General features: G+C 37.7%; 6 protein-coding genes and 1 long non-coding RNA gene across 11 annotated transcripts; 4 read left to right on the forward strand and 3 right to left on the reverse strand.

Annotated features, from left to right (window-relative positions):
• Positions 1–1,239: 1,239 nt before the first annotated feature.
• On the forward strand, positions 1,240–8,392 carry LOC110860604 (sodium/potassium-transporting ATPase subunit alpha-B). Its single transcript, XM_022109667.2, has 22 exons — positions 1,240–1,550; positions 1,614–1,736; positions 1,797–1,934; positions 2,003–2,206; positions 2,284–2,347; positions 2,953–3,255; positions 3,612–4,179; positions 4,247–4,363; positions 4,426–4,498; positions 5,303–5,438; positions 5,743–5,874; positions 6,239–6,355; positions 6,439–6,577; positions 6,699–6,748; positions 6,821–6,852; positions 6,921–6,942; positions 7,024–7,291; positions 7,354–7,476; positions 7,563–7,737; positions 7,812–7,942; positions 8,008–8,109; positions 8,180–8,392. Exons 1-22 carry the CDS (start codon positions 1,485–1,487, stop codon positions 8,301–8,303), a joined length of 3,207 nt encoding a protein of 1,068 aa, XP_021965359.1. The 5' UTR covers positions 1,240–1,484; the 3' UTR covers positions 8,304–8,392.
• Positions 8,275–10,513, reverse strand: LOC110860605 (ubiquitin-like-conjugating enzyme ATG3). 2 transcript variants are annotated; one of them, XM_035860467.1, is made up of 7 exons: positions 10,418–10,513; positions 9,873–10,067; positions 9,652–9,785; positions 9,524–9,575; positions 9,062–9,453; positions 8,800–8,931; positions 8,275–8,711 (listed from the first exon to the last, which is right to left on the reverse strand). In XM_035860467.1, the coding sequence occupies exons 2-7, from the start codon at positions 9,997–9,999 to the stop codon at positions 8,565–8,567; spliced, it is 984 nt and encodes a 327-aa protein (XP_035716360.1). In that variant the 5' UTR covers positions 10,000–10,067; positions 10,418–10,513; the 3' UTR covers positions 8,275–8,564. The 2 variants fall into 2 exon arrangements, with proteins under 2 accessions (XP_035716360.1, XP_021965361.1); XM_022109669.2 differs by having other exon boundaries at positions 9,873–10,069; positions 10,288–10,429.
• On the forward strand, positions 10,504–14,805 carry LOC110860600. 3 transcript variants are annotated; one of them, XM_022109663.2, is made up of 12 exons: positions 10,504–11,271; positions 11,353–11,448; positions 11,513–11,587; positions 11,663–11,993; positions 12,069–12,282; positions 12,364–12,636; positions 12,709–12,916; positions 12,986–13,174; positions 13,252–13,568; positions 13,643–13,786; positions 13,853–14,006; positions 14,084–14,805. In XM_022109663.2, the coding sequence occupies exons 1-12, from the start codon at positions 10,635–10,637 to the stop codon at positions 14,389–14,391; spliced, it is 2,946 nt and encodes a 981-aa protein (XP_021965355.1). In that variant the 5' UTR covers positions 10,504–10,634; the 3' UTR covers positions 14,392–14,805. The 3 variants fall into 3 exon arrangements, with proteins under 3 accessions (XP_021965355.1, XP_021965356.1, XP_035716354.1); XM_022109664.2 differs by having other exon boundaries at positions 12,712–12,916; XM_035860461.1 differs by having other exon boundaries at positions 12,072–12,282.
• A 458-nt stretch (positions 14,806–15,263) lies between these two features.
• Positions 15,264–16,188, forward strand: LOC118439296. The gene is made up of 4 exons (XM_035860492.1): positions 15,264–15,352; positions 15,416–15,516; positions 15,595–15,714; positions 15,787–16,188. Exons 1-4 carry the CDS (start codon positions 15,321–15,323, stop codon positions 15,999–16,001), a joined length of 468 nt encoding a protein of 155 aa, XP_035716385.1. The 5' UTR covers positions 15,264–15,320; the 3' UTR covers positions 16,002–16,188.
• On the reverse strand, positions 16,033–17,849 carry LOC110860577 (3-hydroxybutyrate dehydrogenase type 2). Of its 2 annotated transcripts, none has more exons than XM_035860491.1 (7): positions 17,671–17,849; positions 17,511–17,575; positions 17,230–17,431; positions 16,809–16,881; positions 16,561–16,731; positions 16,308–16,502; positions 16,033–16,235 (listed from the first exon to the last, which is right to left on the reverse strand). In XM_035860491.1, the coding sequence occupies exons 2-7, from the start codon at positions 17,560–17,562 to the stop codon at positions 16,182–16,184; spliced, it is 747 nt and encodes a 248-aa protein (XP_035716384.1). In that variant the 5' UTR covers positions 17,563–17,575; positions 17,671–17,849; the 3' UTR covers positions 16,033–16,181. The 2 variants fall into 2 exon arrangements, with proteins under 2 accessions (XP_035716384.1, XP_021965329.1); XM_022109637.2 differs by having other exon boundaries at positions 17,511–17,585; positions 17,671–17,848.
• Positions 17,850–17,880: 31 nt separating this feature from the next.
• LOC110860513 lies at positions 17,881–18,827 on the forward strand. The gene is made up of 2 exons (XR_002548971.2): positions 17,881–18,566; positions 18,634–18,827. It is a non-coding gene; the product is annotated as an uncharacterized LOC110860513 (long non-coding RNA).
• On the reverse strand, positions 18,677–23,115 carry LOC110860512 (solute carrier family 52, riboflavin transporter, member 3-A). The gene is made up of 7 exons (XM_022109569.2): positions 22,235–23,115; positions 20,904–21,042; positions 20,701–20,825; positions 20,319–20,456; positions 19,512–20,233; positions 18,997–19,113; positions 18,677–18,911 (listed from the first exon to the last, which is right to left on the reverse strand). The coding sequence occupies exons 1-7, from the start codon at positions 22,302–22,304 to the stop codon at positions 18,828–18,830; spliced, it is 1,395 nt and encodes a 464-aa protein (XP_021965261.1). The 5' UTR covers positions 22,305–23,115; the 3' UTR covers positions 18,677–18,827.
• Positions 23,116–23,664: the final 549 nt, after the last annotated feature.

Genomic DNA, 23,664 nt, shown 5'->3' on the forward strand with positions numbered 1-23,664 from the left:
CGGCATCATCATTCGCAACGCAAATTTCACAAAGGCATGAAAATTAGTACATAGGGTACATAAATAATTACATTTAAATATATACGTTTTCAAGTTAGAACTCAAAATTCAAAATAAATAAATTCATGACCCTCACACGTGTTTCTTTTTGCATACAAAATTTATAATTCTTACACCTTTCCTTCTATCCATTGTTTAAGATTGAAATTGACGACGAGGACGAGAGGGGGTGACTTGATCAAATAAATGTGATCAGTTTGATCTAGTTTTTGCATTCATGAAAAAAGCCTACAAGTTTCTTTGTTCTTTTCCGCAAAGAAATGTAAATAGCTTCATGGATTAAAAATGTATGATTGGGCTGGATTGGCAAATTTATTCCGAATTTTCCATCACAAGTCTGCTGTTACATCCAAATTTAAACTGCAAACAAGTACACACATACAAAATACGTACATGCATACATAAATTTTGTACGTATACCTATACCGACAAAATAAGTAGCAGATCTGCACTAATTGCATCCACCACCACCACCACGACCAATAATAATTAGACCAACTCTCTGGAAGGAAATCTTGATATATAAGCATTTATATTGATGAGGGCAAAGTGTAAATTAGTCTCACAACTTGGGAAGGTGATACATTTACCTATGAAATTGTGTGGATATATACAAATACATATAGTAAAGTACAATATACACATAGTAAAATTAGGCGAATATATGCATACATAATGCGCCCAGAACATGGCAAAGCATGGCCTTCTTTTCTTTGTTCCTGTTCTTCTTCTTCTTCTGGTCGTTGGTGGTTTGTTAAAATTAAAAATCAAAGAATTCGAAGTATATATATATTTCTTGGAGCTAAATAAGGATAGGATTTCATTATGAAAGAGTATATACAGTTGAACGTTAACTTAAGTGTAAGTAATGATGCTTTAAATATGTAACTAACTCGTATTAATTCTATAATTCTCATGTTAATGTGGTTATCTCTGCGTGTATGAAAGTCTTGACCAGAATTTACAGGTATATTTATATCCACACACATACATACAATATGTGGCTGCATGGCATGGCCTGATGACGAATATGACGCTGCATGAAATTAAGTGACGAAGTGATGATTGTATGTATCGTATAATTGTTTGAAACCAACTTTTACCTGGTTTTATCTTGTAGCAATTAGGCAAAAGGATGAAGGTTACGTATGTACATAGTCAGTTACTTCTGTACATATGAGCTTTGTACCTCTGAATAAGTCGTGGCTTTTCCTGTATTAACCGTAATTCTGAGATTTGATTTGATTTAGTCGGTTTTTGGACTCTTTCGTTGAAGGAGACAGATAAGAAGATCGTAGCGCATTTGTTTTCTTGTTGGGATAGGACATTTTGTTTTTAAGAGTAAATTTGTTAAATCATTTTTTCCTTCGAGTTTTTAAAATTCATTCGTCAAGTTGATTTTCTTTGCAAATACGTCGGGAGATATGGACCCCGAAGTGACGCCACAGCATGGACGCCGACCGTCGCGGAGGGTGTCGATCGTGATTGATGTGAGGGTTTTGTGGATTTTTTTGAAAAATATTTTTGAAAATTTTGAAAAAATTTTCTTGTAGGCGAACGATCGTGTCTGGGCGCCAGAGCGGAGATCGTCCAACTCTTCACGGCGTCAATCTTCTGCATCCGACAAGTTAAAGCAGCACGATAATTTAACCTTTGTTCGCGATGAGGCGGCACAAGTAAGGAAAATGTGGTTTGAAAAAAAATTGGAAATTTAAGAAATTTAAAATTCTGAACAGATGCAAGAAGTTCATTTGGGGCATGACCCCCTCGTGCGGAGGAAGTCGGTTTCCTACCTGAAAAAGGAGATGGAAATTGATTACCATGAAGTTGAGATTAACACTTTGTTCAACCGATATGGCAGTCATCCGGCAAACGTGAGATGAATTTTTTTTTCAGAAATTTTGCAATTTTGAACATATTTTTTGAAAATTTATTTCTGAAGGGTCTCGATACCCCGCAAGTTGATAAGAACCAAGATAAGTATGGTTCGAATCAGCTCACTCCGCCGAAAGCGGAACCGATGTGGTTGAAATTTATGAAAACGTTATTCGGTGGTTTCCAACTCCTCCTGTGGGCCGGATCGGTCCTCAGTTTTGCGGCTTATATTGCACAATGCTTCCAAAGTGCGGATCCACCCTCGGATAATGTGAGGATTACAAAAAATTTTTTTGATGAAAATTTAGGAATTTTTTGAAATTTTGAAGTAATGTTTTTTTGAAATAGTTATACTTGGGAATTGTGTTGGGCGTTCTAGTCATAGTTTTAGGAATGTTCACCTTCTATCAAGGTAAGGATTTTGTGTTTTTTTTGTAAAAAATTGGGAAAATGTATGGTTTTCACGCCGTGAGAGATTAAATGGAAAATTGAGTGTCAATTTCTTATAATGTAGATGATAAAAGTACCTGCCATTCATGGTTTTAAACGTTTTTGAAATGAATGGTTGTAATATATGCACTTTTTTGCAACATAGTTTCAAACAAAAATTGCGAAAATGTAAGGTTTTTACGCAGTGGGAGATTACATGAAAAATTGGGTTTGAATTTCTTATAGTGTAGATTAATCCTGTTTCATGTTTTTGAAACAAATTTTTTTTTGCACAAATTGCGAAAATGTATGGTTTTTGCGCCGTGGAAAATTAAATTAAAAATTGACGTCAGTTTTTTAAATGTAGATTGGTGCACGGTTTTTTTGTTTTTTTGCATGCTCTTGAAACAAATTATGATGTGTTCACATTTACGTAACACATTTTCAAACAAAAATTGTGAAAATGTAAGGTTTTCACGCTGTGGAAAATTGAATGAAAAATTTGGTATCGATTTTTATAATCAAGATGACTATTTTCCATTTTGGTATGTTTTTAAAACAAATTTTTGTAAATTTTAATACGTGCAGAATACTCGAGTGGGAAGGTGATGGAGTCTTTTTCGAAAATGGTGCCGTCCTACGCGAACGTGATTCGTGGAGGAAAGCTGATGAATTTAAATGCGAACGAGCTCGTGGTCGGGGACATTGTCGAGGTCAAGTTTGGCGACAGGATTCCTGCCGATATTCGAATCGTGGAGTGTTCCGGATTCAAAGTGGATAACTCGTCACTCACCGGAGAGTCTGAGCCCCAGTCGAGGTCAATTCTTTGCACCGACGAAAATCCGATGGAGACGAAGAATCTTGCCTTCTTCTCGACAAATGCGCTAGAAGGTGATTATTTTTTTTCGTTGTTAAAATTTTGCAATTTTTTAGCTTAATTAGCTCAATTCATAAGAAAATTCGCAGTATTTCGGGTGCAAGAAATATCTGTAGCGGCAAGAAAGTCATTTTTTGCAGTTATTTTGACCTGCAAGAAATGCAAGGCGCAAGAAACTACTTCCCGCTTTAGTTCATAGGTCACGTGGCTAAATGGCGCATATTTTTTGCACTTCCTCCCAGTTTCTTGCACCTTGTATTTCTTGCACTTCTTGTTTTGCAGTGCAAAAAATGAAGCAACCCCGCAATAATAATGAAACACTGCAAAATCGAAAAAAATAATTGACGCCAGATATTTATTTTTTTCCCAGGAACTGCCAAAGGGCTCGTCGTCGCTGTCGGCGATGGCACCTTTATCGGTCGTATCGCCGGCCTCGCGACAGGCATGGATGCCGTCGACACGCCCATGTCTCGCGAGGTTTCTCACTTTATCAAACTAATTTCCGGCGTTGCGGTCTTTTTCGGGGTGGTTTTCTTCATCGTGTCGCTCACCATGGGGTACAAAATCATCGACTCGGCCCTCTTCCTTATCGGAATCATCGTAGCCAACGTCCCGGAAGGCTTGTTGGTCACTTTCACGGTAATTCTTGCCCTCACGGCGAAACGGATGGCGGGCAAGAACTGCTTGGTGAGACAGCTCCACGCCGTGGAAACGTTGGGGTCATGTTCCGTCATTTGTTCCGATAAAACGGGAACATTGACGCAGAATTTGATGACGGCGTCGCACATGTGGTTCGGAAATCGGATTGTGGAGGCAAGTCCGGATGCGAAAGAGTTTTCCGGGGATGATGCAGGGTTCACTAATTTGGCGAGGGTGGCGTCGTTATGCAGTAGGGCGAAATTCTTACCGGATCAGGGACACTTGCCGGCGCAGGATAGGTAAAAAATCTATTTTGATTTGGAAATTTAAAAAAATTGGGGGTTAATTTTTAGCTTATTTTTTTAGGAAAGTTAACGGGGACGCGTCAGAGTCGGCGATTTTGCGCTGTATGGACATGCATTTGAATGGAGTGGAAAAATATCAGAACGCGAGGAAGAAGATTTTTGAGATTCCGTTCAACTCGTAAATTATTAAATTGTTAAGTTTAATTAATTTGAGTAATTTAATTGGGTTGAATTTTTTAGGACGACCAAGTGGCAGTTGTCGATTCATGATTTGAACGATCCGAGCGACCCGAGGTATCTGATGGTTATGAAGGTGGGTGGGTGGGTCAGAGGTCAATTTATGAGTTTATTAAGGGGTGAAAGCCCTTTATAAGATCGTTATGTCCGTCTGTCTGTCCGTCCGTCCGTCCGTCCGTCCGTCTGTCTGTCCGTAGCTCCGATAACTTTTGAACGAAAAAACATAGACACTTGAAATTTTGAACGTAAACTCCTAACGTCAATGGACAGGACGAGTTCGAAGATGGACACTGTGACATCCTCACCTGTGACGATGACGTCGTCACAGTGACGAAAAGTGACGAAAAAGTGTCACGTGTCAGTTTTGGCATGTGACACATCATTTTTAACTAATTTTCAACGAGGAATTCGAAAATTCATGTCATTTTGAGTTTGGACGTCACCTGTGACGATGACATCGTCACAGTGACGAAAAGTGACGAAAAAGTGTCACTTGTCAGTTTTGACATGTGACACGTCATTTTTAACTATTTTTCAATGTCAAATTCAATGGTGACCTCCATTTTGACCTCAGAGGTCATGTAAAGGTCATAGGACATATCTATTTCAATTTCAACTGAAATTTAACCCCGAATTCAATGGTGACCTCCATTTTGACCTCAGAGGTCATATAAAGGTCACATAAGGGTTATCAACTGTTAAATTTGACACAAATAAGACGTCGAAAACACGTCAGAAGTGTCAATCTTAACAAATTTTCGAACAATTTGATATTCACATTGACGTATGACACTCCTTTCACCCCTTGGTTACATGCGTTGTAACGGTTTATTTTAGTGTGATGCTAATATCATATCGTGGGGTTTATGTATGTACTCAGGGCGCTCCGGAACGGATAATTGATCTATGTACGAAAATACGCATAGGGGAAACCGTTTTTGATCTGGATGACGAGTGGAAGAAGACGTTTAATACGGTGTATGAAGAAATTGGGGGGATGGGGGAGAGAGTTATTGGTAGGAAAATAATGTAGTCTCAATTTCCCCAGTCTTAGTTTTCCTGGTAGTAATCTCACGTTGCCTCCACTTTACCTTTACAAATAATGTAGTCTCAATTTGCCCAATCTCTCACTCACTTTGCCTGCTAATAATCTCACTTTGCCTCTATTTTATTTACCTTCATAAAGAATATAATCTCAATTTGCCCATCCTCAATTTTTCTTATCATCATCTCACTCACTTTTCCTTCTAGTAGTCGCACTTTGCTTCTAGTTTATACCTTCACCTCCTCGTCTCAATTTTCTCCTCCATTTTTTTCTAGGATTTTGCGATTATCTGCTCCCAAGTGATAAGTACCCTAAAGGAACCATATTTGATTCGGATGACACGTCTTATGTCAAGGATGGTCTCACCTTTATCGGACTGATTTCCATGATTGATCCACCCCGACCAGGTACAATAAATATGAGATCAAACATAAATTAATTATTTAAACGTCGCATCTCTCGCTAATTAAAAATTACAATCAATTTTCATATATTTTTAGAAATAATTACTTCCCTCTTCGCATTATTATTTAAGTACAGATTCTGAAAAATCTGAATTTGTAATTCTGCATCTAGTGATATATTTTTTATTTATTTTTGACTTCCAACTGTAGCAATTTTTAAATAATATTACAAATTTCCGTCCTTTCCTCTTTTTTTTAAAAAAAACAACTTGCATTCCAAATTTTGAAAAATAAAAAAATCATACAAACACGAGGTCAAATTTCTGAAATCTGTCCCCTGACCTTTGACATTCTTTTTTTTGCACAGGCGTCCCTGATTCCATTTCCCTCTGTCGCGAGGCCGGCATTAAGGTCGTAATGGTGACTGGAGATCATCCCATCACTGCGAAAGCGATTGCGAGAAAAGTCGGAATAATTTCTGAAGGTGTGTGATTTGCTGTTCTCATTACGAAACGAGTGTGACGGGCATGGTTGTTGTAAATTCCACTAATTTGTCTGCACAAATAGGAAACGAGACGGTGGAGGACAAGGCTAAGCGATTGAATATTGATATGGAAGACGTAGACCCGGCCACATGCACGGCTGCCGTCGTTAATGGGGCAGAACTATTGGAGATGAGCACGCCAGAGTTGGATGATGTGCTAAAGTAAGTAGTTAGTTAGGGTAATAATTAGTTAGTTAAATATTGTCCAGTTTGAACTGGTTTAATTGGGTGGAAAGTATGACGACACGAAAATGAATGTCTGGCTACTTTTTTTATTATGCAGAAATCACACCGAAATCGTATTTGCCCGAGTGTCCCCACAACAAAAGTTGGGTAAGGAGATGATGATTTTGATTTTTTACAGAAATTTTGATGTTTTATGAGTGTTTGTTTTTGAATATGTAGTCATCGTGGAAGGATTTCAACGTCTCGGAAAGGTGGGTTTTTTATAGTGACGAAAAGTATTTTTATGTCGGGTTAAACGTTGTGATTTTTTTCTGGGTAGATCGTCGCTGTGACTGGCGATGGTAAATATTTAAATATTTAGAACATTTATTTAGACTTTAATTAAGGGCTTTCTTAATAAGTACGTGGTGCAAAAATTCCAGGGGTTAATGATTCTCCTGCCCTGAAAAAGGCCGACATCGGTATTGCGATGGGGATTTCGGGGTCTGACGTGTCCAAACAGGCCGCAGACATGATTCTTCTAGATGACAATTTTAGCTCCATTGTTACCGGGGTGGAAGAGGGGCGTCTGATTTTTGAAAATTTAAAGAAATGTATCTGCTACTTGCTCGCGGCCAATATTGCGGAACTTTTGCCATTCATTGTTTACATCACGATGAGGATTCCTCTTCCGTTGGGGACGATTCCGATGTAAAAAAAATAAGGAAATTTTGCCTAATTTTGTGAAAATTTAATGTATTTTTTGATAACAGGTTGGTTATTTGCCTCGGAACCGACATTTTGCCCACCATTTCCCTCTCGTATGAAAAAGCGGAGGGCGACATTATGAAACGACCTCCGCGAAACCCAGTCACAGACAAGTTGGTGACTGATAAGTGAGTAAAGGCTAAAATATAGTGATACAATTAAATAAATGCATACATGCCTAATTAGATGATGATATGTATGTGCGCACATTTAGATTGATCTCTTACTCATACGGACAACTCGGTGTGATTGAATTCTTTGGAGGACTGTTCACTTATTTTGTAATTTTGGGTCAGAATGGGTGGTGGATTGATAGGTTGCTCGGGATTCAGGCGGATTGGGACTCTCCGGTTGTGAACGATTTGGTAGATTCGTATGGACAGGAATGGGTAAAAATACAGGCTCTAGGAAATATCTTGGCTGAAATTATGACCAATATTATGAATTATTTTTTTCTATGTAGACTTACTCTCAACGGAAAATGCTGGAAAAGACGTGTTGGACGGGGTACTTTTGCACCGTGGTGATTTGTCAGTGGGGGAACGTGCTGATTTCGAAAGTTAGGAGGGCACCGTTATACACAAAGTTTTTTGAGTAAGATTTTACCTAAATGGAACATAAATTGGATAAGTTTTGACGAATTAATTGTTGTCTCGCAGTAACTGGGTCGTCTTTGTCGCTATACTTGGGGAGACGATTATCGCTTGTGTACTCACGTACACGCCAGGGCTTAACGTCGCCATATCTTACATGCCTATTAAGTAAGGAGATAATATTTAATTGTGAATTATTATCATGCTAATGACGATATTTTTAAATATTTTCTTCCAGATTCTGGTGGTGGCTTCCGTCGATCCCATTCTTTATATTTTTAGTCAGTTACGACGAAATTCGTCGCCTAATTCTCAGAACGAAACCAAAGTGGCTCTGGTACCAAAACGAATTTTATTACTGAGCAGTTTTTAAATTTATTATCATATAATATTTGTCACTAAAAGACTCCTCGCTAATAAATAAATACAGTTGGATAATTAAGATAATTAATTAAGAAGACTTGGATCACAATCATTAATTAATTGTACACGAATTAATAATAATTTTGATATTGCTGTCGTACAAAGGTTATTTAAATTGGAACCCGTCACCTCATCGTAAGTTCGCACAGGGTAGTTTTAGTTGAACTTTTGACAAAAAGGCAACTACCCCACGTATTTTTTTAGAGAGAAAAGTTTTGTGTGTAGTCGTACTCAATGGTTGGAATGACGGCTTGAACAAATTTCAAAAAGATGATGAGATACATGTGCACGCCAAGCTCTTTTCCACCTTCCGTCACAGTTTGGATAATCTTTTTCATCACTTCAGCCTGAAAAAAAATTGGTATCTGTTGTTATAAATATTTTTTGAAATTAAACAAATTGTATTAAAAATTTCAAAATCTATAGTCTCTTTACATGTCGGCAGGGATGGACGGAGGCGGCAATGACGCCTGAAAGGTGAGGATGACTTTCCATTGTAACGGTCTTCTTGGCGTGGTCTTGACTCACATCTTTGTACATTTCGTCGACATGGAGCACTTTCTGGTTCTGTGGGAAAAGAGAAGAGACTTTGGTTAATTAAATACATCAGCTTCCCATTAAAATAACTAACCATACATTTTGTCTCACTAATTGTAATCGAACAATGGCTTTTAATTAAAGATAAATAATCTCGCACCTCGTCATATCCGAACAGCCAGAGTCGCGGTGTCTGGTAGTACTTGTCATAAGTGATGTGCATATCGTAAGTTCGAGTTTGAACGATTTCGCCGTGATCTCCACCACCACCGCTGAGATCAGCGATAGCGTCAGGTTTAGTGACGCGAGTTTGGACATCATCCTCATCCAGAAGTCCGGCCGCTTCAAATTCCTCCATGTCGACGGCGACCTCCTCGTCATCGTCGTCACCTACGGGAGTGGAGGCAACGGGGGGAGAAGATTTTGCAGATTTATCTTTCGAGGAGGTAGGACTCTCCTTGCTAGATTGGGAGTTTGATGAAGCGTCGATCGTCATATCTTGAACTTTTTGGTTGAGGGCAGGTTCATAGTGATGAGTGTCGACCCAGCCGCCTGAATAATTTTAAATGCTTAATTAATTAATGGAAGGATTAAATAGTAAATTATGTATTAGGTCACTTGCCATCTTCGTCGCCTTCGTCGAGTAGTTTTTCTTGTTCCCTGTCGTACTCCATCTGCGAAAGTTGGGAAATATTAGATTACAAATTTTGAGTAAAGAATTTGTAATAATTGTAAATTGTTACAACCAACCTGTTCACATCTTTTGTAGCAGGGGACATTTTTCGTGATAAGAAATTGCTTATCTTTTGGAAGATATGGTTTAGCTTTGGACTCGTCACCAGCAACCCATTGCCAAGTTGGACAGTGGTGGACCAAATGATCGCCTATTCAGCAGACCAGACATTTAATTAATTAATTAATTCAACTTTAATAGTTTAATGAATTGTTTTGTTAGCAATGTGGATTATTACCCGCAGCGACAAATTCTTCCGGCGTGATAACTCCAGTTTCTTGGAATTTTGATTCCTTCAGGACCGGAGTTAAATATTCGGCAACGCCAAGCGCCGAACTTTTTACAGAGTTTACGATGTTTTGCATTTTCGAGAGATAACCTTAATTTATAGGCGGTCCTTCCTTATGGAAAGTTGGACTTGCTTGCTATTGAACTCTGAAAATAATAGCAAGTTGTGCAAGTTATTAAAAGACGTCAACCTTAATGACTCATGTCATGTGTAATCTTAATCCGGATTAAATCTTAGTATAATATTACTCATACAGTACAGTACAAAGTAACATTACAGACAGCTTAAAAATTAGCATATTGATTGATACAAAAATTAATTATCTACAAGAAAAATACAAAGTACAATTTGTACAATGACTTACAATAAACACAACAGATGACAGAGATACGAATCCAATTATCCCATAAGTTGTTCAAAATTAAGAATAACGAATAATGTCAGACACATTTAATGACAAACCATTTAATTAAATTTAATTAATTGACACTTACTAATTGTCCATATCCATAATCAAAAAACAAATCTGGAATCAGCTTTTAACACAAAAATCCATCACACGTCTCACTCAACCCAAAATCCAAAACCCCGGGTTAAAAACATTCTGGGACGAAAAATTGTCGTCATATTTTCGTGCTTCGATTTCTTGGAATGTAATAAACTTTAAATTATCCTCCTCCACGTCCACGATACGTGGCGACATTTTTCGCCATGTCGTCAAGAAAAGGCAAGTTACCACAGGGAACATCTCCCGTGAGGAGGAGTCCACGAAAGTCTGCGACTCCAACTTCAACTCCAACTTCGCGAAATGAAGGGGACGATGAAAGGCCAAGTACTTCGAAACATTTACACCTCCCAAGACGGTTAAATTTCGACAATCTCGCCATGGTGGCACGAAAGTATCCAAACAATCGCAAAACTGAGCCCATTGCTAGGCCCAAGTCTGTAAAAGCGCGAGGGCAGCAAGAGGTTATGATCGTAGCGACGGTAAAAGGGAGGAATTTAAGGTCATCACCAAAAAAGCGGCAAGATGAAGACCGGGGGACAACGGTGGAAGGCCAGAATTTGAGGTCGTCACCAAAAAAGCTGCAACACCAGGTAGCAGGACCGTCGTCTAATCAGGGGGCGATGTTGCCTCCAACTAGTCGACCAGTAAAGGTGACATCGTCTCGAAATAAGGAACTCGGTACGACTCTGATTTCTTCACCGAATCGGAGTAAAAGGAGGCGAGAAATTGAAGCAGTTTCACCGCCACAGCCACAACGGCAAAGTAGGCGACGATTGGAACTTAAGTCTCCTGAGGAAAAGGAACCACCGGTGCCACCAAGACGCAAGCAAACACCAGCAGGTAGAGTTGGATTATGAGTTGAGTTGCTTATATTAATATTCTAAATGTTATTGACATAACAATGTATTGTAATTGGTAAAGCGAAATCCAACAAAAATTTGCAAGTAAGGCGTCGTGCAAGAAAATTATCGTCCTCATCATCATCTTCATCATCATCGTCGTCAGAGCCGAGGCCAGGTGATATATTTACATAAACAATGTATTCGTAATGTCGAGCTTAATTAACTCGTATTTATTACAGTTGAAGTAGAGTGCACTTACACCAAATCATCGTCAAGATCATCACCCAGACGGGAGATTGAGGCAAAGCCGCCAGGTAATGCAGATAAGCCAAGCATATGAATTGTTTATATTATTGTTATTGATACGATATTGATCATTGCTTTTGTAGACAAAATTTCAAAACTTCCCAAAAATAATCAATTGGAACGTTCTGGAACCAAATCGACTTCTTCGTCACCGCCAAAACGGGTACCACAAACTACAACCAAAGCTCCTACTGGTGCGCCTAGATCTCCTTTGACGAAGCGAAGCAGCCCCCGAAGAATCGATACGCCGTCAAGACTTTCGACGCGACGACAAGTAATGGACTCGCCAGATTCAGATAATGCAGCACCACCATCGCCAAAAAGGTCTCGGAGGGAAATAACTGCTAATTGCGCTGGTCAGGCAGACGACGATGGAACCGTGGAAGTGATGACCACTAGTCAATCTCAAACTCTGTAATTGATAAATTATTTTATTATTGCCAATATAATTTTCTTGCGACTGATTTGTGTTAATTGACATTGTTCCAGTAGTCAAGAAGTTCAAGAGGAAAACGAATTTCAAAATTGGACGGTTTTCACTCTCTTCCACTCTAGCCTGTTAAAAATTCTGGGACCACCCATTGTCTCGGAGGAAGTGGACGACGGCAAACTTGTCGAAACTGCTCAGAAACAGATCTCACTTATCAGAAGGTCCGGTTATCTACCAAAGTCGATCAAGCATGGCTTATCTCAACCGATTATGGTAAGCGGAATAAATAACTAATTCGCACAATTTTCGTATGCGAAAATTTTTAAGTTAATCCGTGATTTCTTTTGGCTGCAGTTACGAGTCATAAAGAGAGCTCGAACAGCCGAGGGATCACTTGTCCTGAAAGGAATAAAGTTCCCAAGTGAAAATCCGGCTGGTTTTTTACAACGACCAAAAATGGTTAAGTTGGTCTTCCATGGATTAATAAGTCGCTGCTTGGTATTCTACGTGCTCCCCGGAGATTTGGTTTTGTTGTTTGGGCGGACTTTGAACGACGGCGAGCTTACTTTGGAAGTGAACCCGGACGAGGGAGAAAGGAAAGTTTTCTGCTTGACGTTGCGTATGTTTGTGAGTAACTTTATTGATTAATGATAATTTATATTTGTGATTTTGAGTTTATATTGCTTGTTTCTTTCGAAGGAGAAAGAAGATTTCAAAAGCATCCCATTAATGGATTTCGCCAAATGGAAATTTGCTTCGATTGTGTCATCCTGTCTGATAAAACAGGACGATGATGACGATATGGTGGGTACACAGACACAGTTATCGCTGCAAAATAAGCCTGCGCGTGACTCGGCTGCCCTCGTGATCACGTATCCACGGAAAGATATGACTCCAACAAGAAAAGGTTATTTTAAAAGAATGTTTCCATTTTAGCTTTAATAGTCATTGCTGTTATTTTATCAAACTTTTTCAGATTCCTATCAACTTGTTCCATTTGAGCCCGAATCAGATTTTCTTGTTCGTCGCAAAAGTCCAGAGTCACATATGGCTAGTGAACCGGCGTCTGGAAGCGCGACGTCTGCTGATGTTGGTCAACAGGAACCTCAAGCCACGCTAAAACGAAGGTCACAAGAACAAATGCAGACCAATGCGGCTGAACCACGTATGAAAGATTACGAGTTTAATTTATGAAATGTAATTTTGCAACATATGCAACTTGAAAATTTTATTTATTTTTAGCGGTCATCCCAATTATTATAAATCCTGACCGTCCTATCCCTGCGTCTCCGTCTCATCAACCGCCCCCAAATGCTATCAGTTCCACAGGAGAAGTCGACTATGATAAACTTTGGGACGCCAGGTATTTCGTTGGTGGAGAAGAACGCCCTCGAGTTCAGAAGACAAAAGACCGATATAGATATCAAACGCTTGCAGAGCTACACCAAGAATTAAATAATGCGACCAGAAATGACCTGAATGCCGGTTTACCACCAAATATGATGATTCCATATCAGAGAAATGTGTATGGATTGGTGGTTAAAGTATTACCACAAAAAGTAAGGAGGCAAAAAATAAAAAAATTGTATTCATACTTTTTAAGATTTTATTATTATTATATTTTGTTTTTTAGTTGAGTGAGAAGAACGCGCACAGAATTCTGATCTCGGATGATACGATGGATGATGTATATACGAGGATTCATTCGTCACGTATTACGCCAGAATTAGGGCCAAAAATCCAAGTTGGAGATGTTATTCGTGTCCATCGAGTTACGGTTGGTTATTCTATGCGAAGTTGGCTAAAATTTTAGTATATTAAAAAAAATCTACCTATGTTCTAGGCGCAAGTGGAGAACTGTCCCAAGTCTGACTTGAGTGGGACGCACCGTGCAATGGCCCTCAGCACCAGCCCACATCTAAACTATGTGATATTTTCGTTGGGCGATGGTAAAATCATTTATGATAGTTCGGCCAACAAGATAACTTACAATGATGGTAATTACTAAGCTAAGCGAACGGAAATTAATCGTTCTTTAATTGTATGACTAATTTGAAATTTACATTTATTTCAGATATCGACGCTCCACGAATTCGACAACTATTTGCTATGTGGAAAGACAGAATCTTGCCCACTATAGGCATTGACGCTCGCTTGTTTGAAGAATCATGGGACGGAACTACTTCACAAACATTGGCAGTCCAAGCACAAGCCGTGGGTCTTGCAGGCGAACCAGTAGCTATTCCATCAACATCTGCGCGAAATCCATCCGATGTCGATGAGCCTGACACGACTACATCTACTACTACTCCCCCATCACGCCGGGAGCATCGAGGATATTCACCAAAGTTTCATGTCGAACCACCACCTTATCCGACTTAAATATTTACTTAATTAGTGAAGCTAATGATAGCCCTTGTAGTAAAAAAAAACTATTAATAGTACGTATGACGATGAAACCGGTATGTATGTACACATACACAATACAAACCACAGGGACTGATTTAATAACTAATTACTTACCACCTACAATTTTTCCAGACTAATTTATATACAAATTTAAAAGTCAAATGTGACGAGATCTGATGAGCATTGATTTTTGACAATTATTTTTTTACAAGTCGATTCATAAATTGTCTAATGTTCCCTGTGCTAATGATTATATTTATATGCAATATCTATAAAATATATTTGAAATAATACATATTTTTGTACTATTGTTACACGACTGGACTTTGTAAGCTATTTTTAGCATATTTGTACACAAAGGAATAAAACTGTTATTCATTCAATCCAGAGGAACGCGTAACCGTAACGGAACTGCAAGAAACGGTTCTTATTATTTATTAAGCCATACACGTACATAAACTTTCTTCATGATTTTAATTCCAATTCATAAATATTTGTCTAATAAAATTTAAAATGGTGCAAAATTTCCAGAAAATTTTACTCACAGTCTTTCTCTTCAAATACGCTCATGGATCATACCCATTTTTTGGAAGTTGTTTAAATCACTCGGTCGTGAAGGATTTCAATATTACGAGAGTAAGTGGAATAGTTTATAAAATAGTTTATAGTTTTTTAAAAAATTCATAATTTCGTAAAAGTCACGGTTTTTTAAGTATTCCGGAATATGGTATGAAATTGACAAGTATTTTTCCTTCGCGGATTATGGTAATTAATAAATTAATAAGATTAATTATAATTAAATTCGATCAATTAAATTAAATATTCATTCAAAAATAAACGGTCTGAGTTGCATCGCCTTTCGATACCATACCCCAACCAAGCATGATGGAAGCGTTCAACACATGAACTTCTTGAGGAAGGGGATTCGTAAAAAGTTGGTGATTTCGAAATTTTATTTAAATTAAAAAAAAAACATTTCAAAATATGTATTCTTTAGTCGAAGATTTCAACGAACATCGACACAATCGGGACGAGTCGTTTTTTCCAGTAATAAAAATACTGCGAGAATGGAAAAGATTTATAAAGGGATGAATTTTGGTATAATTTTTATTCTCTCAACTTAAAAATCTAATTAAATATGTGATCATTTAATAATTTAATAAAAATAAATTATAGGAAAGAGAGCTGGACAAGATGAGGATGGCGGAAAAAGAGAGGCTTACTGGATCCTGGACACGGATTATGACACCTACAGCGTCGTCTGGTCATGTCAGCATGCCGGGATTATGAATTTCCGTACAGAATTTTATTTTCGAAAAAAATAAAATTTGTCGATTTTTTTTGTGAAATTTTTTATGAAAATTTTAGAAAACGTTATGGTTCTTGGGAGAGAAAGAGAACCTCCGAACAGTGTGAAGGGACGAGCCTACGGAGCAATATTGAGTCACGGACTTAGCATAAAGTTATTGGTATCCACGGACCAAAGCGATTGTCCGGAACAGTTCTTGACGAAATCTTCCCCAAATAAAAAGAGTAGCAAGTGGAGGGCGAGAAATGAGAATAGTACGGTTTCATTAAGCTGATTTTTAATAAATAAATAACAATTTTTGGAAATTTGATTAAATTTTTTATCCCAATTTTATTTGGAACGAAGAGATTGTATTCATTTTTTGACAAATTTTGAAGACAAGTTTTGCAAATTATGTAATCAGAAAAATAAGAAATTTCGGAATTTTACTCCACTCCTTTCGATAAGTTGTTGTTTACAAGCACCACCCACCATCGATGATGAACTCTTGTCCAGTGACGTAGACTGACTGTTAATTTTTACAAAAAAATGTATAAAATTTCCACATTTTTCACAAAATTGCTTTAAATTTTAACGTCACCTCATCGCATGCCAGATACAGCGCCAAGGCCGCAATTTCCTCTGCCGTTCCGAGCCGTCCCATTTTCTGCCGAGCAATGAAATCCTTCATGGCTTGGTCTGGGTCGGCGCTGTCGTTTACGCGACCACGGAAGCTGGGCGTGTCGACGGTTCCTGGACAAATGTTATTTGCTCGGATGGCTTGGCCGACAAAATCCTTCGGAAATAAAATCATGATTTTTTGGGGGTAAAAATATGATTTTTTAAATCCTTACGGCAGCGATCGACTTCGTGAGGGCGATCAAAGCCCCCTTCGAAACAGAATAGGCGCACCGATTTGGGACGCCTTTAATCGAGCTGGCGGCGCTGGACATGTTCACAATTGATAATCCCTTCTTTTCTGCAAGGGAGAGGGGGATGAAAGCCTGGCTCATCCAGAATGCTCCCTAGTTAAGCAATTAATTGATAGTTATTGTGATACGCAAATACTTATGTATTACGGTTTAAGCCACTAATTGCATACCTTGACGTTGAGATTCATAGCCTGATCCCATGTGGCATCAGAGGTTTCGAGAATGCTACCACCGGGAACCCAACTTAAGAAGACGAGAAAGATTCGAATTTGAGTTATGACTTGATTTTCGAAATACAATTATTTCGAAATATTTAACAAATTGTAATAATGGAAGAGTTAAGGGTAGAATTTTTTGCGAAATTTTCAACTACTTTTTTGTAAAATTATATGGATTTAGTTACTAAATTTGAAAAGTTAAAGCTTAAAGAATTTCATAAAGAATTCAAAAAGACATGTTTCAGATAATAAAAGTTATCACAAAAAATCATACTAAGAAATTTTACTCATCATTTTTTGCAGATTTCGAATTTTTAATCCAATATAGTTTTTTTCATAAAACAAGCCCAAAACCCACACACAAATTTCTTACCCAGCGCAATTGAAGAGAACGTCCACCCTTCCGATTTCCTTCGCAACGGCGTCGACATCCTCCTTCTTAAGGATATCGAGCCTTATAGCCTTCACGATTCCGGGCGTGCCCACGAGCTGCGTGACGAGGTCAAGGTCACGATCCGTCGGGTACACGAGGGCACCCTCCTTCGCAAATAGGAGGGCTGATGCTCGCCCAATTCCTAATTAATTAATATTCATTAACTTGGGAAATCTGTTTACTAAAAGTGACGAATTTCTGGTTTAATTGTAATTCAATACCTGCCCCCGCTCCAGTTATAACCACTTTCTTTCCTTGGAGTCGACCCACCATTGTAACAAACAATCTGCAATTATCTGGTTGTTCGTTACAATTACAAATGAATTAAATGATCATATATTTAAATAGTTTAAATATGAATTGTTTGCTTATTTTTCTTACCTCAGAAAAATTTATATAACGAATAGTCGGTCTTTCTTCCTCCTCGGCCTGGACGAGTGAGTGAGTTTAATCAATCTCATGCAAATTTGGCAGATGTTTGTTGTATTTAACTTGAATCTCAACAAGATCAGATAAGTTCACTGAGGTATTTTTTGCACGCATCGCATCAATATCTTGAGCTTAGTTGGTTGGATAGTTTGTACACTGGGAAAGTTATGCATGTATTGATCATGTTTAATAATATTTAACCAGCAGTAGTTGTATGTAGTTTATTATTTAATCGGATAAATAAACAACCTTGAACATGTAAATTGAGTGAGAGGAATGAACGTGAAGACTAATTTTCAATGCCATTCATTAAATTATGATGTCAGATATTATATAGAATTTTAATTTATGGCGAGATTTATGCCATCATTTATCATCATATGAATGGTTCTTGTGTCACTTATCAATAAAAGCATGAACTTTGCAAATAGGCAAAATATTTTGTAACTGAAAAATTATTTCAAAATATTCAGGAAATTAGAATTATAATGTGTGTTATCACAACCTAAAGGTCTGGAATTTGGTTAAAAAGGCGAAATTTTTATCAAGACACACACTAGTACCTTTTGACCCCTGGAAATACGTATTCTTAAAAAAATTGCCATGTCGTCGCTGAAGATTTGCCTCTTGATTGTTGGACTAGTCGTAATTTTCGCCTTTTCGGTTCAGGGTCTTCCCATCAACGAGGACGACGGCGTCAATATCCTCCCTGCCAAAGCGGAGTCAGAATCAAGGTCGCAGGACCATGTCGGCAAAAAGGAGACCAAGCACTTTTTTGGAGGAGCTCCATATTATGGGGGAGGAGGCTGGGGATATGACTATTATTACTATTAGAGGAAAATAATCAGGTATTTTCGAAAATTTTTGAAAAATTGGGGATGAATTATTTCAATATTTTTCAAATTTTTCATTCAGAAATATTCATTCCGAAATAGAGGATACAAACATCGCAAAATCGTAAAAATATATATATTTATTTCTACCCAAAACGATTTCTCATCTAAATTAAGAAGTTTTTTTGTTTGATTACGTATCACAATAATTTGTAAATATGTTTTAAATTTGTTATCAATTTGGTCTTTTAATAAATCGTAAAATATTTCTGCTCATCACGTGCATGGATAATACGGAGTGAACACGTTGGTATAGTTGACCACGAAGAATGACACCAGCGCTCCCAATGCCGATCCGAACTAGAATTATAATCAATCTCATAAACACCGAAACATTTGGGGTCTCTGGTTATTTTTTTGCACATATAACTTGTCATTTACATACTTGAGAGACGGCACCACACCAAAAAAGCCCACTCTTTCCCAAATATTCCCTCAAAATGGTGGCCACCGAGACACGAACGTAAGTGAAGAGGGCGACGAGAATGATCCAGGACGCGACCTGAGACAAATTAGTTCAAAATTGAGATAAGTGACTTAGAATGGAGGTTTCATGCTCTCATATTTTGGCCAAACCAGTGTCAATCGATCACAAATTTAATTAAGATGAAATTTGCAAAAGACACTATCCGCCAATGGTCAGATTTGACAGAAATATTTGCATCCAAAGAAAAGAAAACGCGCAGTAGGAAAGTCCAAAATTTGTCAACTTTGCTGTACGTTTTCTCCTCTTTGGATGCAAATATTTCTCCCAAATCTGCGCGTTGGGAAGTCGTGCCATTTGCTAATTTCATATTAATTAAATTTGTGATCGACTCCAACTAGTTTCGTCAAAATCGGAGAGCTTATGCTGTAAGACCCCGATTTTTAGTAAAACAGGTAAAATCAGATACTTCTCACCATGATAACTTCACCCCCGGTCGTCCCCATCATGGGAGGACTAGGACTTTTCAACGCGAGATAGAGCACCCACCCCGAGATCACAACAGAAACTCCGGCCACGCCAGAAATACTTTTCGCTGTAGGGGTCGGAATAAAAAAGGCAAGAATACACACCGCCGGATTCGCCATGTTCGACAAAGTAACGGCCAAATGGTACGCAACATTTCCGTACGGAAGCGAAGAATACGACTGAATCGAGGGAAAAAATCCATTCGCCCAGAAACAAATGAACACCTGAACACAAATCAGGTAAAGAAAAGTAGATTGGCGCAGCCCCAAAATTGACGACATGGAGTTATCATTGCTCTCCCCACTGCTGACGACATTGAATGGACCATCGTTTTCCTTGGGCATTTCAAAGACTGAAACGTCCCCTCCAAAAACTTGACTGTTTTCTCGGGACGAGGACCCATCCTCGTCGCCGCCCTTGTCCACGCGGGACGACGAATATGGCGACGAATCGTTCAACGTGACATCGTTGCTTTTTACGAGCGATCCTGCCACGACGTGGTCCATATTTAAGAGAACAAAGGCAACCAGGCTTATCAGCGTGAAGACGAAGAGGGAGTAGAAAAAGGCGTCCACGGAAAATCGTGGGTCCGGTGTGAACGCTTCCATTCCAGGCGTTCCATCGGTTTTATTGCGACATTCCCCATTTCCTCCGACGCCTTGGATCAGGGCTAATAAATGAATAATATTATTTTTAAGGATGTTTTTTTAATTGATATGATTAAAACTTTGTAATAAAAGCCGACATTTTCTTACCGACGATCGAGGGGACGAAACCGCTCAACCCCTCCCCGATAAAGTACGACATGAGGTAAACTTCAGAAAATTTCGACATGAAGGGTAGATAAAGGACGCGAGAGGAGCAGTCAACCGAGGCGAGGAAGAAGACCAGCACTGTAATTAAGATAAGGATTTATTAGGATGAGGGTTAATTAAGTGCGGATTAACTACTTAAGGTGAGGAATAATTAAGTTGAGGATTAGGTAAGCTTGAAATTAAGTAAAATGAGGATTAAGTAGGTTGGGGATTAAAGAAGATTATTTGTAGGGTTAATTACAATGATGATTAATTAACATTAGGATTAATTAAGATAAGTGTTAATTTTGCCAAATTGGTTGTGACGGTTGATTTTGCTTACCCAGGAACGCCGTGGAATGCTTCTCTCCGCCCACGGTAGTCTGTTCTTTCCATAAATTGGCGAGGAGGATGGTTGTAACGAGACCGATGCCCATGACGAAATAGATGGACCGCTTTTCAGTCACGCTTAAATTAAAAAGTTATACTCAGGTTAAAAATTTGTAATATTGAAACTTATTAATTGAATTTTATGCATATGTATACATTTTTGGGAGGAGAGAGTTTAGAAAAGTGTAGAGGATAGGGCCCAAATTGGCAATTTGGATGACGACGGAAATGTATGACGGGAGGTTCCAGGCTTCCGGCAGTACAAGGACCAAGAGGGGAAGTTGCACCCATAATCCTAAAATCATGAAATCATAACCATTTGTCAATTCCTTATTTGCATATTTATTGATGGTCAAAGTATTTTAGTTAATGAAATAATTAAAAGCACCTCTATTTAAAAGCGAACAGCAATTAGTTAGTAAATATCATCGGAAATGCACATTACTTATGATGCTTTAATGCAGTAATAGAAATTAAAACCTATAAATAATTGTTGTCATAATTTGTAATTGTGAATATTTAAAGAATTTTGATAAAAAATTAGGTGAATTAAATCTTTAATGTTCTTCCAAAATGCAAAGATGTAAACAAGTCAATCAATTTGCTAATCAGATTCGCTTGATTTAAAAATAAGGATTTGAAGAATTTGAAAAATTGTCACCTAATTTTGAACATTGTAAAGGATGAATATATGCGGGTGGAATTATGTACAATTTTTGCTTCAATACTCGAAATCTGACCCCATTGACCTTAATTCCAGTGACTTCAGACTCAAATTTTATTCATATGATCGTTGAAACTTTATGTACACTCTAAATAAATTTGTTTAAAATTTACTGCCACCAACACAACTATTGTGCAAAAGTTATTCAATAAAAGTTAAAATTTATCCAACTTTGAAAGATTTTTGCTCAACCTTGAGTAAATTTTACCTTTGTCGGGGTAAATTTTACACAATAGTTGTGTTAGTGGCAATTTTGTTTACATATATGTATGAAATTAACCGTTTAATGATCTAAATTTTTATCACACATAAAATTTATTAAAATTTTTACTTTCGGCGTCGAAAGTAAAAAAAATACTCCAAGTTCATAATTTTTGACTAGTCACAAAGTTTCTACGAAGAGAATCATATGAATAAATTCGAGTATATGAAATCACTGAAATCAGGGTAATTGTAAATGTGATGATACCACCCACATAGATATTTTCACCCTTTAGACAATTCAAAATGCGGTGACTGACGATTTTTCAAATTCTCCCAATCAAGATTTTTATTTTATTTTCAAAATTCAATTAAACCTGTCGCAGTATTAAATTAACATCAAATCTCCAAGCTCGAAAACTTTGAATTTATTTCCAAGCTTGTTAAATATTTTTCATGACATTTTCCCTAGAATCATTCCTCTAAGATTCATGCCAATCCTACACAAAAATGTAAATCAAGAATCACGTACATATTGATTAATTTTGATTGATTTTCTCACCGTTGACACAAAGCCATGTCCCTAGACCGAAGAGTATCGATAAAACATCCACGTGGAAAATCCGGGCCATTTTATGTATTCGTCCACTTACTCACTTATTTACCAGCTTTCACTTGACTAATCTTAAAACTTGTGTGAAAATCATTACGTACAAAATTTCGTTGACACTCGACTTAAGTACTTAACTGCATTGCATTACAGGATTCACTTTTGCACTAAATATGCAAATGCAGTATGATCAAGTCATCAACCCAACCCACCCACCTGCAGAGGGATTTAACAATGCTGGAATCGAATTTACATTGTATTTCACTACTGAATCTGCCCGGCTGATGACTTGGCTTGAACTTTGAGTCGGCTTATAGTTATATGTATTGTGATGCAATTATTGTCCTTTAATCTGTAAACTGCATAGAAAGAAGAGAAGAGAGTTCGAGCACGTTATTTGGCACATGGACGAAGGTGTACAGCCAAGTTTTGCACGAACGGGTCGTGTAACTGGTTCACTTTTTTACATCATTTCGTTGGTTGTCCAGATGGATGGATGGATGGAAGAGGATTGTTCTCCGAATAATGCTGGATGGATGGATGGGTTAAAACAATTGTGTAATGTTAATAGTCTGGTACTTGTATGGTCGACCGATTGTGTGCCTGTCGATCAATTTATGGTATAAATGTAAATGTACGTGAACGTGTTTTGGACAAGTATGCATAAGTATTAAATTACGGTTGGAATTATTTGGCTATCTCAGCAAGTTAACTAATTTAGCTTACTATTCATCATGCTGAGGTGATGAGTGTATGGGCGGACTGGATTTATTTTAATTGCACACAATGTTTGAGATATTTATCTTACTTTTTTGTTTTCACAAGTTTATTGTTAAGGTGGAATAATGCAAGTTTAGACCGGAAACTACTTGTGAAAGTTGGTCATGATGAATAATGGGCTGCATTTTAGTGCTACTGTGTTATGTATGTATGGTAGTAGGCGATCAAAATTTTGTTATTTAAACAACTGTTGTGTATATAAACATATGTATCAGTAATGTGTAATTGTGGGTATAATAAGATCCCAATTATGCAAATGTGCATATGCTATAGAAGATAATTTAATGGTAATTTAATTACCAATTGTGACACTAGAACTCTTTCGTTAGTTATCATGAGTAGACGTTTTGCAGTAACGAAACAATATCTTAGGATTGAGAGGTGCAATGAAATATGGGATGGCGATCCTAAAAATTTTATGATTGTATAATGTCGATCCAGCAAAATTGTTGGGCGATACTTAAATATTTTCAAACATCATTATTTTATCAATATTTTATCTTGATATATTCAGACAGATTCTGTAGTTTAAGCAATACTTAGATATGTAGGTACATTAAAAGCGTCTCAAGTATCTATGCTATTTGCTGACCCGTTGCATA

The sequence above is a fragment of the Folsomia candida genome, unplaced genomic scaffold (genome assembly GCF_002217175.1).
Source record: "Folsomia candida strain VU population unplaced genomic scaffold, ASM221717v1 Fcan01_Sc033, whole genome shotgun sequence".
Lineage (NCBI taxonomy): Eukaryota > Metazoa > Arthropoda > Collembola > Entomobryomorpha > Isotomidae > Folsomia > Folsomia candida.